Source organism: Python bivittatus, unplaced genomic scaffold (genome assembly GCF_059951505.1).
Source record: "Python bivittatus isolate LINGU-HERP-01145 unplaced genomic scaffold, Pbiv_v1 ctg000080_np1212, whole genome shotgun sequence".
Lineage (NCBI taxonomy): Eukaryota > Metazoa > Chordata > Lepidosauria > Squamata > Pythonidae > Python > Python bivittatus.
The window spans coordinates 45,142,898-45,155,566 of NW_028277035.1; the positions used below are offsets into that span (position 1 = coordinate 45,142,898).

General features: G+C 46.2%; 1 protein-coding gene across 1 annotated transcript; it reads left to right on the plus strand.

Annotated features, from left to right (window-relative positions):
• The first annotated feature begins 3,539 nt into the window (after positions 1-3,539).
• Positions 3,540-10,641, plus strand: INKA1 (inka box actin regulator 1). Its single transcript, XM_007428409.3, has 2 exons — positions 3,540-3,694; positions 9,726-10,641. Exons 1-2 carry the CDS (start codon positions 3,644-3,646, stop codon positions 10,593-10,595), a joined length of 921 nt encoding a protein of 306 aa, XP_007428471.1. The 5' UTR covers positions 3,540-3,643; the 3' UTR covers positions 10,596-10,641.
• The last annotated feature ends 2,028 nt before the right edge of the window (positions 10,642-12,669 follow it).

The window sequence follows — 12,669 nt, forward strand, 5'->3', positions numbered from 1 at the left end:
GATGGCCAGCATAGATTTTTCAGAGCTTTATATGCAGTTCTTTTAGCTGATAGGAATTATAAAGTAATATTTTTAGTTGGCAATATTCTGACTGTACTCTGGACTATACCTATGATAAAGATTGATTGATTTGATTTGATTTCTCAGAGATGGGCCAGAATTTTTCAAACTTGGTGAGAAATAGATCATCTCTTCCCAGTGGACAGGATAAGAATGGACCTTGCAGATAACAACAACAACAAAAAACGATTGCTTTCCAAAACACTCAGTTGGCTTCGGCTAGTATGAGATTTACGCTATTCTTATCAAGCCAATTTTATGATTGTATGCAAGTATATATCTGTATTTCCAGGTTGTATGTTTATACTTGAATGAAACAAGGCTACAACTCTGTCCATGGTTTTAGAAAGGACCTGATAACTAAAGTCAAGCTTTAAATCTATTCAGAAAGGAGAGGAACAAGAAAAGAGTGGTAAATTCCCAGCATCACAAGAATATAGGGAAGGACATTCCAATGAATGAGTTGGCAGTCTATACTAGACAAGTTAATCCAAGTGCTTGGAGAATGAATCTAAAGGATTAATTCTAAAAAACCTGAAGAGGAGGATATAGTCTGGCTATTGATATCAAAATTCAAACCCATGGGGAGCAGGGAGAAATGACGTCATAAGCATTGTGATGTCATTGTGGCTTGTAGCAAATGCCCATGACCATATATCTTCTAAGCAGCAGTACACTTATACAACTAATGGTTTCCAAAGGGGGTAGCTATGTTGGTCTTTTGCTACAGACATCAGAGACTTGTGGCCCCTTAAAGAAAAACAAATTTATTATCAGTGTTTTACAGAGTTTATCAGTATTAAAACTTTGCCTGCAAAAAGTTCATAATCTAAAGTAAACACCAAGGAAGATATTAGAGGGAGTGGAGAGAGGTGGAAAGAATACCAAAGAAAGAATAGATGCAATTGTACAGACTTATACTTGGTCACTAGTGGGAATTAAAGATTAAAACAAAAGTGTTTTGTTTTTCAGAAAAAAAGGGGGGGTGGCAGATGTGAAGCAATAGGGAAAACAACCTTTCCCCATGATGTCTAGAGTGGGCATTATTTTATAAACTATCATGTCACCATCATCCCTTTACTCATGTTTTCTGAATTAAAAAACCCAGACAGGATACCCTTTCCTTGTGAGGAGTCATACTGATTTTCTAGGTCTACAGGATCCTTTTTGAAACAAAGCAACCAGAATGAATACATTGTTCTAAGGAGCATTACAACATTGCTTTATAGAGAGACATTATGATTCTGGCAGTCCCTTTTCTAACCAATTGCTAGCATGTTCTTCACTCTTCTCACAAATGTTGTACAGACTAACATTTTAATTTTCCTGTAGATCATGGTCCTAAGATGATTAAACATGTAAGAACTCCAATCCTATCAATGTTTATATACATAAATGTAGTGGCTTGTTTGGGTCCATCCCTTGATATTTACTTGCCATTTCCTCTTGGTTGTTTCATACTCTCAGTACAATCTTTCTTTTTATCCCCCTGCTAGCTCCCCTGGAATAATTTGGGCTGTCAGCAAATGTGGATTCTTCACTGCTCATTACCAGTTTCAAACTATTTCTGACAAGTTGAAAAGGACTTGCTACCATATAATTCTTTGGAGAAGTCCACTGTTTACACCCTTCAATTATGAAAAATGGCACTTCATTCATACTTTAATCATTTACCAATCCACACCATGGCTGCAAAATGTATGTGGGAGCCTTTGCAGAAATTCTGTTCCTTCATCTTCACTGAGATCTGGTTTTGCTTTTTGCTTGATAACTTATAGAAAATCATTCTATTAGTTTACATAGCATGGGCCCTAAGGTAACCACTGTGTAGTTTTCTTAAAAACTGATGGCGCTATTTATGTTTAAGTCAGAGCCTTATCTTGTGCATTTTTTATTAAAAGATCACTTTAAGGATTGAATACCATCTGGACCTAATGCGTGTTACTTTTTGTGTGTGTGAAGAAGGCTGGAATATCATGGCTGCATTTGCACAACACACTAACCATAGTTTATTGAATTAATTCTATTGCCAGGGATTGCATGGTACTCTGTAAAGCTAATCACATCAAGGTGAGGTGGGGGTTGCACAAACTATAGTACTACCAGATCAGTCCTGCAAAGAATCTGGATGACCATTGAGATAAAAGCAAAGAGTAGCAAAATTTGAATGCTTTGGTGTCATCTTGGGATCATCTAGAGCTCTGTAGTCTAGTGTATACAAACTAGGCAGCCTACCTGTTGCAAATCTGGTTATACATGCAATGGGATCCTGGGCAAAGTTTCTTCCACTGCAAATTGATTTTCTTAGTGGCAGAAGTACCAGAGCTCTCAGCAACTCTGTTTCTGATCTCCCTATTAATTTCCCAGATTCTATATTATCCTTGGTGAGAACAGAAAAAGTATAGTTTCTGACCTTCTCACAACAAGACAGAAAGGAAGCACTGATCATCCCTGCAGGAGCAGAAAACAATTAATGGTCAAGTTTTGGAACTGCAAAATGTTCCATTTCAGCCACTATGACATCTGTTACATGCACATGATTACATTTAGATGTCATGCTTTTAAAGCTTTTGGTTAATACCCCAATTATGAAGTTGAACATTTTAAAAGATTGGTATAAAATCATAAAACAAGTCCAGCCTTCAAATGCTAGGATTTAGCCTTGGAAGATACATTCATGATGGAAATAATTGTGTTCCTGTGAATGTGCAGAGTACATTTCCCTCCCACAGTCACAGCCACTCCTCCCCAGTATTTGGATGAGGGAGCAGGGCTTCTGCTTCACAGCATTTATCCTCCCTGCAAGCTTGAGCATCTTCTTCTAAATTTGGGTGGTGTCGGAAAGAAAAAATTGTATGGTGCCAATTATATATTCAGAAGGATATATCGATAGGAGGAATAAGATGTGTTTAAGAGTGAGTATATATTATAAAGGTAGTTCCCACTGGAATGTGAAATCGCCCCCTTTTTTCTCTAGGTGGGAGCAGGCTCCTGCCTCTTTCAACAGTAGCCACCGGCAGGGCGGGCGAACGGCTGGTCAGTGAGCAGGGGAGCCTCAAACGCTGAGGGACAAGACCCCAATTAGGGGCGACGCGCCCAAGGGCTGCCGCGTCTCTTTCTGGGACGGCATCTGGCCGCCAAGGCGCTTCTCGCCGAAGGTAGGCTAGAGTAGCGTGAGCGGCCCGCCGTAATCGCAGAGCTCCGCCGGGCCCAGGCGGGGGTCCCACCTCCGAGTGGACCGTTTGCCGCATCGACCCCTCTTCCCATCCGCGAGACCTTTTGGCTCCTAATATGGGCTCTTAATTAAATTACAACCGGTCCGGGAAGCTCGGGTTTCAGACAGCCGTCTCGCCCGCTCATTGGCTCTCAGTTGGACAAAGGGGGCGAGGCCCCGGGCGCTCATTGGCTCCTGCGCCAGAGAAGGGGCGGGCTCGGTCTGAACCAAAGGGGGCGCTTCGCTGCTTGGGACTGAACCGGGAGAAAGTTTCCAGCGCCTGCTGCGGAGCCTCGACCTCTTTCCTCGCCCTCGCCGGGCTGCGCGGCCGGTTCCCGTCTGCTGGCAGCTGAGCGCCCCAGCTTTGGCATGCACAGCGCGCGCCTCGACGCCTTCGTGGGCCACCTCCGCGCAGAAGTGGTAAATTCGCGGAGCAAAGGGGGCAAATCGGGGGCGGGGCGGGGGGTTCCCCAGACAGTCCCGGGGTTCGCGGAGGCGAGTGCCTGGGAATCACTGCACGGGGAGGCAGGTAGTGCGCGCCCACACCAAGCATTCCGTGTCTGATCGAGCGAGAGAGGAGGGCGCGGAGCGGGAGAGGGGGCTCGCTAAAAGACGATCTATCCCGCGGCAGCAGCGGGGGCTCGCGCAGTCGAGACGAAGCAGCGCCGGCGACAGCGCCTGTCTTGTGACTTCCATTCTCTGGGAACGGCTGTCTCCCAGAGTCTTCCAGGCAGCTCAGCAAGACGAGGCTTGCGTCTTCTGCCCCGAGCCGAGCGAAGTCCCGCGCGTTCCGCCCAGGCTGGCTGGGGAGCTGTCAGCCGACTCGTTCGCTTTTGCTGAGGCCGGCGCTGCCGCGGCGCCCCGCGCTCTGCCTCGATCGCGGAGTCGCTGACGGTAGCGGCGTGCCGATGTCACCTGGGCCCCCGGGCCTTGGAAGTGGCCGGGCTGGGAGGGCTGACCGTGCTGGGGGAGACCAGAGCCACTGACTGCAATCCCATGCAGACTCCCCAAGGGGCAAGGAGCGCCCTGCCCCCGGCCCCGATACTGCTTGCTTTTGAAGAAATAGGCCCCGCCTCGGGCAGCCTGGGGAAGAAACGCCCTCCGACGATGCTGCTTCCCCCGGCTCCGACCGGGCCTTGGCCCCCGAAAGAGAACCTGGGACGGGGGAGCGGTGGCCGGCCTCGGCTCAGTTCCGAACGAATCCAGCAAGGCTGAAGAGGGCCTGGGCGCAGGGAGGGTTGCTGGGCGGGTCCGCTGCTATCCAGGGGAGAAAAGATGTGGAACTGGACGGAGAGAGAACTCACCACCGGCTGTTCCCGAAGGTCTTTCTGGAACCTGGGCTGTTCCAGTGCCGGGCTGTTAAAGGTGTGACTATACTGAGGACCACTGAACAGGAGCAGTCCGTTTCCCCCTGCCCACTGGCCTCTGTACTCTGTTGCTTCCCGTGACAAAGTGCATCCAAAAAGCTGAATCCTCACAATCAGTAATTAGATCTCGGTTAATTATCATTTGTTATGTTGCCAAATTCCACTTATAACTGAGGAGCTCTCCCTCCTTATAAACATCGAGAACGTTTGCTTAAGTGTCTCTTATTTTGGTAGCTTTGCCCAGCTTCATAGTAGCTTCAGCTGCTGTGACAAGAACAGAGTAGAGCATCCCCGTGTTGGACATCCTGAGAGCAGTCATTGTGGAGGACCTTAAGTTTCATCTGTCCCATCTCCAGCTGAGTACAATGAAGAAATGTCCATCACCACATAGAGCTTGCCCTCTAGTGCTCTGTAGAGACACTGCAAGCTATGAATGTTGCCTAGCCAGAGGGAATGAGAGATTGTTATGGTCTGGGGATGCCGGTCTGAAAAGGGATGGCTGGATTGGCTATAACTGCCCTGCTTTCTAAGTATTTGTATGAGAAATGGCCAGCACATAATTTGATAGATCTTGTGCTAGACTAGAATAGCGTTACAGAACCTCCAGGAATCTGTAGATCTGAGCTGACCAGGGTCCTCCTGGACTAAAAACTATTTGGTCAATTGCTTTCTACGTTCATCTGCCTTTTTGGGGACCGCATCTAGTATTTCTGAGATACCACACTACATTTCCCCTGCTGACTAGTGCTCTACTGGGGCATTGTGGGAACTGGGAAATTAAGATGATGACTGAAAGTCCTGGCCCCAGGCCTAGTATGCCCAGGTTAGGAATTGGAATGAGTTGGCTTCTTGGGACTCCCGCAGTTGCCTAAAGATGCCAGGGGCTGATACCAGGCCTGGATTCTATGCTAATCATATTCAACTGCCTTGAGCGTCATTTGGGAAACCCAGCATTTAATGAGAAAATTAAAAGATACGAGTCTTGTTCCACTTTCGGTTCATCCTCTTAGAACAACCTTCCTAACCTGGTATCCTTTGGATGGGTTCAAGTACAGGCTCCAGAATTCCTAGCCAGCATCATTAGTAGTTGGGATGGACAGTACTAGGAAGTGGAGAGACTGAGTCCTCCCTGGAGGACTGGGGCAGGCATAATGCAGAAAGCTGGATGTTCTGTACCATCTAAATTGATGATGATGGTGATGATGATGGTGATGATGCAGCTTCATATCCTATTGGTCTGATAGCTCCTCAGTTGTCCAAAGTTACTGGCATCCAGGGAAGGTAGTAGTCACTTCCATTTTTTGTAGTGGATATGAAAATGTAAAAGAAAAAACATGTTTGGTATGAGAAGTCCTGAAAGTGTTTTGTTTGGCTGTTGGAAGTGATGTCATGGTGGAAGGAGCTGTTTGGATAAATAAGTCTGAGAGTGGTTATGAACGATGAAAACCCCCATAAAGTTTAGCGCAATCTCTGCTTTGTATTTCTATGCAATGCAAAATTCTTGTCATTCTTTACTGTCACCACAAATGGGGTCCCTGTAAGGGGCCGAGCAGCTGCCTTGCCAGAGCCATATTGAGAAATAAGCAGCCGCATTATTTTTCTTTTGAAAACAGGCGTCTGTGATAACTCTAAGCACGGCCCTATAATCTCCCAGCATGCGCCAGTCCAAAAATAATTTCATTGGCAGTCTTCCTACCTTGGTGCCTCCAGGTATGTTGGGCTACATCTACCATAATTCCCAGCCAACATGGCATAATTCAGGAAGGCTCTGAGTTTGATGAAGTTTTTTTTCCCTATGTGTTGTCTAGTTTTGTAAATCATTTATTTAAAATTTTCTTGGTCTGAGGGATGAGTACTTCTCCAACCTGGTGCTTTCCAATCATTTATTTGTTTGAGTTTTATCCCACCTTTATTTTGGTCAACTCAAGGAGGAAAAAAATACCTAATGCTCCTACCTCCTATTTTCCCCACAAAAACAACCCTGCGAGGTGGGTTGAGCTAAGAGAGAGTGACCAGCCCAAAGTCCACCCAACAGGAGGACTAGAACTCATAGTGTCCTGGTTTAAGCACCTTAACCACTATGCCAAACTGGCTCTCATGTTGGGAAACAAAAAGGCAATGCTGGCTGAGATTACTGACAGTTGTAGTTCCAACACATCTGGAGGCCAACTGGGGAAGTCTGTTCTAATCCATGTGTGCAAGGGAGGGTGTCCTATGGCTTTTGGGCCCAATCCAAGGGGTAGCCTTTTTTACCTGTTAAGACTTCACCAGTCAAGAGCCATGTACACAAGGGCTGCTTCTCCTTGCAGGATGCCAGAAAAGCCTAGGATAGCAGGCTCCGTCTCGCCATCACTACAGCTGCGAGGACAGACAGTCCTACCAACAACTGGGCTTTCGAGGCTGTGGCTCAGACCCTCTGGCTATCTCGGATGTTAGGATATGAGGCTGTTTTGTGGCTGTTTTTAGAGCTTAATTTGGTTTTAGTTGACAACACTCTAGCGCTGTTCTGTTTGTTTGTAACAAGCTGGCTTGACGTTTTGGAAAAATGCCATATACATACTATGAATAAATAAGTCAGGGTAGACGTTGAAATGTCTAATGTTGAGTTTGGAAATCCTATGTTCCCTGGAGCTGCTCCCCATAGGAGAGACATGTTTTTAGAGAACTTTTTTTTAAACTCAGTTTGGAGGCCAGTTTTACATCTGTGGCTTGTTTAGTGATAATCTAATTATGAAATTATCAGATCGAGCGCAGCCAATCAGTTTGGAGCTGGCTGTGGCCCATGTGCCTGTTTTAAGCCCAGGGCTCAATTCCTTGTGTTTTCTGCTGGTGTCTTTGAATGTGCCAAGGGTGCGCACGTGGCTTCAGGGCTTCTCAGTCACCTTATTTATTTTTTTTCCCCAACTTTCATTCTCTCTTTCCCAAGCTTATCTGGGGCCAGGGCAGCATGGCACATGTCAGCCTTTTCAGGGCACTTGGGACCAGAGGCTCTGGGCTTCTGCTCCTGTTACCAGCTAAGCAGCCACCTTTCCCACTAACTTTGAAATGGTCTTGGGAACCGTCCAAGCTTTGGTTTGTTTCAGTGAAGATTTTTCAACTCAGGGCTGCATTTGGCCTTTGGGTATGCTGGGGCTTGCACATCAGGACAAAACTAAATTGATTTCAATATTCCTTAATTCCTGTTTAATTCAATTTAATTGAATAGAGTTGGTAATGATTATTTGCACTGTATTTAATAAGTTTTTCTGTGACCCCTTTGAGTTGGTCTCAGAGGGCTGCATGCAAGGCTTGGGGGAGGATAAAGTCATATTCCACATGAGATGACAGTCAGACCAGGAGAATTCCTTTTTCTCCCCAGCTGCTGCTCAGCTGGAATCATTCGGAAGTTGCCTTGTTTCTTAATCGCTTCAATGCTAGATCTGAGCAGGGGTGGAGATGTTTTTCTCTTAAAATCCCACCAATTGCTAACTCATTTCTGTGGTGTAAAAGGCTTTTACTGATGCTGTGACAGGAAAGGAGCTTGGGTTTTTCCCAGGTTTGAAGTGCAACCTATCTATGGAGCATGCAGCAAAACAAAATGATATAAGAATTATTAAAAAAAAAAAAAGATGACATGTTTAGCCCTGGAATTGTGACTGAAGCATAACCCTAAAGAAACATTTGTTTCTGATTTTGGGCCAGGCACTGAGGATTTTTGTATGCTGTGTCACCAGAGCAGCTAAAATGAATCATTTCTTGTAACTGTGTCCATGTTGTGCCTGGTGGAGCACTGGCCTTTGGTGTATCTGTGGTCTGAACCCCAAAGACTTTTAGAAAGCAACAGGAAGGGATCCTGCAAAGAGAGGATGGGAGGAGAAAGAATAAGAAACTAGGACTCTGCAATCTTGGTATTTGAACTCTTGACTCTCCCTTTGCCACTCCAGGACTGAGAAGTAGGAAAAGCAAGTTTATGGGCTTGTGACAAACCACTTCCCACTGACTACGGGAAACTGGCCAGCCCAGCTGTAATATGCCTCCCTCTCCCCGTGCTATTAGAGCAGGGTCTCCTTTCCTCTGAAGTCTTTTCTAGAGTACCTAGAAGGGATGTGCCCCTCCTGCTCAGATTTCTTGCAAGAAAGGCCAGTTGGCGTCATTCTGGCCTATGCAAATGTCCTGCCTTTTCTCCTGTGCAATAGAAAAATGGAGAGACCTCTTGCTTGCGCTGGGATTCCTAAAACTCATTAATTCCCAGAAGAACTTCTCCTTTGCTTACGCTGCCTGCTGCCGGTCCAGTCTTCCCCTTTGCCACCAGTGACGGTGGCCTTATCGCCTGCCTTCTCCTCCCTGAATGGCTGCTTGTGTAATTCCTGCAGACTCTCACACACCCTTTGTGTCATCTTCTGCCGGGTGGGGCAGCTCATCCACCACAACAAGCTGCTGCTTGTATGGCCGGGGATGGGCTCGGAACGTGCAGATGCTGCTGAAAAGCTCTGCCTCAGGGCTGGGGACCTGCCAAGACGAGACAGGGCAAGGGCTTGCGCGTGCGGCTCCGGCTCCCAACTCCACCCCTAAGCTAAGGCAGATTGGTGCCCCTCACCTAACAAGGTGTCTCGGCTCTAGAGCTGGAGGGAGATTCTTGGCATGTAGTTGGTCTTGGAAATCCTTGATGTGTGGGACTCCTTAGGCACTTGAATATCTGGAGCAGGTAAGCTGAGTGGTAGAGTGTGAGTGGTTCTTTTTTAATGCTGTGCAGAAGGAAAGGAGCAGTGTCGAAGATCATCATCAAAGGGTTTATGTCAAGCAGATGCTTTTGCCTAAGGGGGCCTGGGTCATGTGAGGTCACCAGCTCAGATCTATAGAGACAGTGATCCTCGTGTTTTTGTCTGGACTGTGACCCACCCATGGCTTTTTCTGGATGTGTGGTATTAAGCTCATGCTATATACAGTACTCTAAGTCAGTCTGAGGATCCCAGCCTGGATATAATTGGGGGTTTCTATGCTAGCTATCTTCAATTGCCATGGCCCTCAGCAAGGATTTGAATGGGGCACTTTTCTTGGGTGGATTATTTCAAGAAAATGAGCGTGCTGGCTTTTCCTCCCCACAGCTGTGCATGAAGGAGTCAAGTGAGGTGCTGCGCGGCCAGATGCAGTGCATGATGCGGACGCTCCACGATCTGAAGAGGGCCCATGACCGAGAGCTGCGACTGGATCCCCAGGAGATGAGACTACCCTCTGCTCTGCCTTCCTCAAAGTCCTGTATCAGCCCGCGAATATCGGCTATTTCAGAAGCAGATTCGGCCTGTTGCTTGGAGGGGGCCGTGGAAGAAGAGGTTGCTTTCTCCCCACCCAGCAGTGAACGAAGCCTGGAGTTTGATTCAGGCTACTCAGAGGTATCTGGGAGCAGCTGGCGGGACGAGGAAGGCCCCCCTCCCCTGCGAGCCAGTAAGCTCTCTTCAGGGGGCTTCCTGCGTCGTCGGGTGCCTTCCAGGAGGCCCCGGCCAAAATCAGCTTCGGATGCCTGCCTAGAGCGGTGGCGGGATGGTGAGCCCACAGATGCAGGTGACTGGACAGTGTCCCTCTTGTCCCAGAGTCGTAACCGGCAACCCCTTGTGCTGGGGGACAACTGCTTTGCTGACTTAGTGGAGAACTGGATGGACTTGCCCGAAGAGAGCGGAGAACGGGGCTGGCTGCAGCGTTGGCTGGCAAAGCCCCATGGCTTCTTGCTTAACCTCTCGGGCAACGTTCGCCGCAGGCTGGCTGGCATCTCCCGCACAGAGCGCACCAAGCAGGACCGGGACAGCACCAAGCGCTTCTCTTGCCCTGCTGGTCTGGATGGGCGCCCTTCGTTACCCTACTTTCACCAGTCCCACGCCAACATCAGTGAGCTTTCTACAGACTGTAGCAGCTTTGCTGCCCTCATGAACTGCCGAAGTCGCCAGCCCATCATTTGCAACGATGTGATTGGCTACATCTAGCTTGCCTTTTTTTATGCTTGTCTATAAATAAATTCCTTTTTTCCTATGTTATAGCTGTCTGGTGTCTTAAATCTGATCGCTGGGCCCCAGTGATAGTATGACTCATCCCAATAAATATGTCCATTTCCCCCCATAATGCAACTATAAGAGGAGTCAAAATAAGAGGCAAGGAACAATGAATTTTGAACCCAAAGTTTCATCTCAGGAACTGTCCTTTTCTGATTCCTCAAGCTGACTTGGCCTTCCTTGATCATTAAACTATAGACCTGAGTCAGTTTGGTAAATATCAATGTGTCTTTTCTATTATTGGAGAGTATAAAGTTTGAAATTTGGGATACTTGGTCAAAATCTTGAGGATTTGTCTACAGGGAATTGTTGCTTGGTCTCCAAAGAATGTGAAAATAAGATTATTTCTCTTACAGGCAAAACTAAATGAGTATTTTTCAGAACTCTATCTCAAAACCAACTTATCAGTGGAAAAAGTTAGGTTGCCTAGAACAGATTGTGCTTGATTCTCAGTAGCAAAATTGGGAAGTAGCCAGGGGGAGAACCACTCTGAGTTTCTCAACAATGGGGATTTGAGGGGGATTGTACATGATGGCAGGAGTTGCATTCTGGCATGTTATCTGCAAGGATACCATCTAGCTGGAATTTGTAGAGCAGAATACAACAGCTCTGGTGGCCACATATACATGGCTAAAACAATATTTAGAGGAAAGGTAAATCTTGGTCAGAGTGCCAACTGGTATTCCATTATGTAGTATCAATGATCCAAACAAACTTACAAATGTAAATGCCACAAATTAGTCCAACATGTTTACCTGGAAGTAAAACTGACTACAACAGATTATTGCCCAAATAAGTGTGTTCGGAATTATAATCTCAATTAGTTATTAAGACCCAATGCTGTGCGATAGCAATAACACCTGGACCTAATAAATAAATTTATTTTAGCTTTATCATCATTTATACTTTAAGATAAAAAGGAAAACTGGTTGTAAAAATATAGTAGACCTGGATCACGCTTAGCAGTGATGATCAATCACATCAGCAGCTTCAAATATCTCTGAAGAGTGAATAATGAGGGTCACTAAAAAGCAATACACAGCAAGGTTTTGTTTTTACTGCTTCTAGATATATAGAAGCTGAAAGACCCAGTTTGTTTTTCTTCACATTTATCCCTTGGAATAATAATAGGACTAATGAAGCTGATGACATACATGACACACAGTTACAGACATTACAGGAAGCATCTAGAAAGGTTGCACATATACCTCTTGTAAGGATGATCTGAAGTACAGTATGTTACAGTCAGGAAGGAAATACACCAGTTGTGATAATCAAATAGGGAAATATGCTTTTAAGCATTGGCAAACAATTTATTGAGCCAGGTAAATTGCACCTAATCCAGCATTCCATTGCTAAAATTAGCCTCCAGTTCCCTTGGCATATTAAAGGGGTCATATGTATTAGAGCATTGATACCTGTTGGATACCCCAACAGTACAGTTTTCTGTGTCTTTTTATCTAGTGGTGGTCTGGATTTTCGCAGCCCAGAAACGGGAGCCCTACTATGAATGAGATTGCATCCAGTCCCTTAGCCTCTCTACTCAGGCGGCCAGTGAGAACCTGCACTTCCATTTAGGGCATGTGGTTAGTAGCCATTAATTGGTCTCTCCTCCATGAATTTACCTGAACAAATACTCCTATTCCATGTGGTCGTTAGAAGTTGACCACACCCAATCAAATCCATCAATTCCATTTTGGAGGTCCGCGGTAGAGTTAGGAACAAGCAACAGTATCTGTCCTTGCCCCGGCACTTGAGTAATATTTTTCTAATGGAAATCAAAGCTTTGGAGATCAGGGCCAGATTATCAAACGGCAACTGGCAGGCAAAAGCTACTAATTGTTCCCTAAAAATCGATCTGCTAAACCAGCTTTTCTCACTGCCTCGCTTAGAGACCAAAGAGGAAGGGGGTGGGAGGGGAAGCTTCCTGTCAGACAGAAAGAATCTAGAAAAGGGTGTGAGCTTTTTATTGGATACTTTAATTTCATGGCAACCCCTGTCCTCCCCC

Coding starts and splice junctions, on each gene's coding strand:
- INKA1 (XM_007428409.3), top strand. CDS start 3,644: ATGCACAGCGCGCGCCTCGACGCCTTCGTGGGCCACCTCCGCGCAGAA. Junction 3,695..9,725: donor GCCACCTCCGCGCAGAAGTG/GTAAATTCGCGG, acceptor TCCTCCCCACAG/CTGTGCATGAAGGAGTCAAG.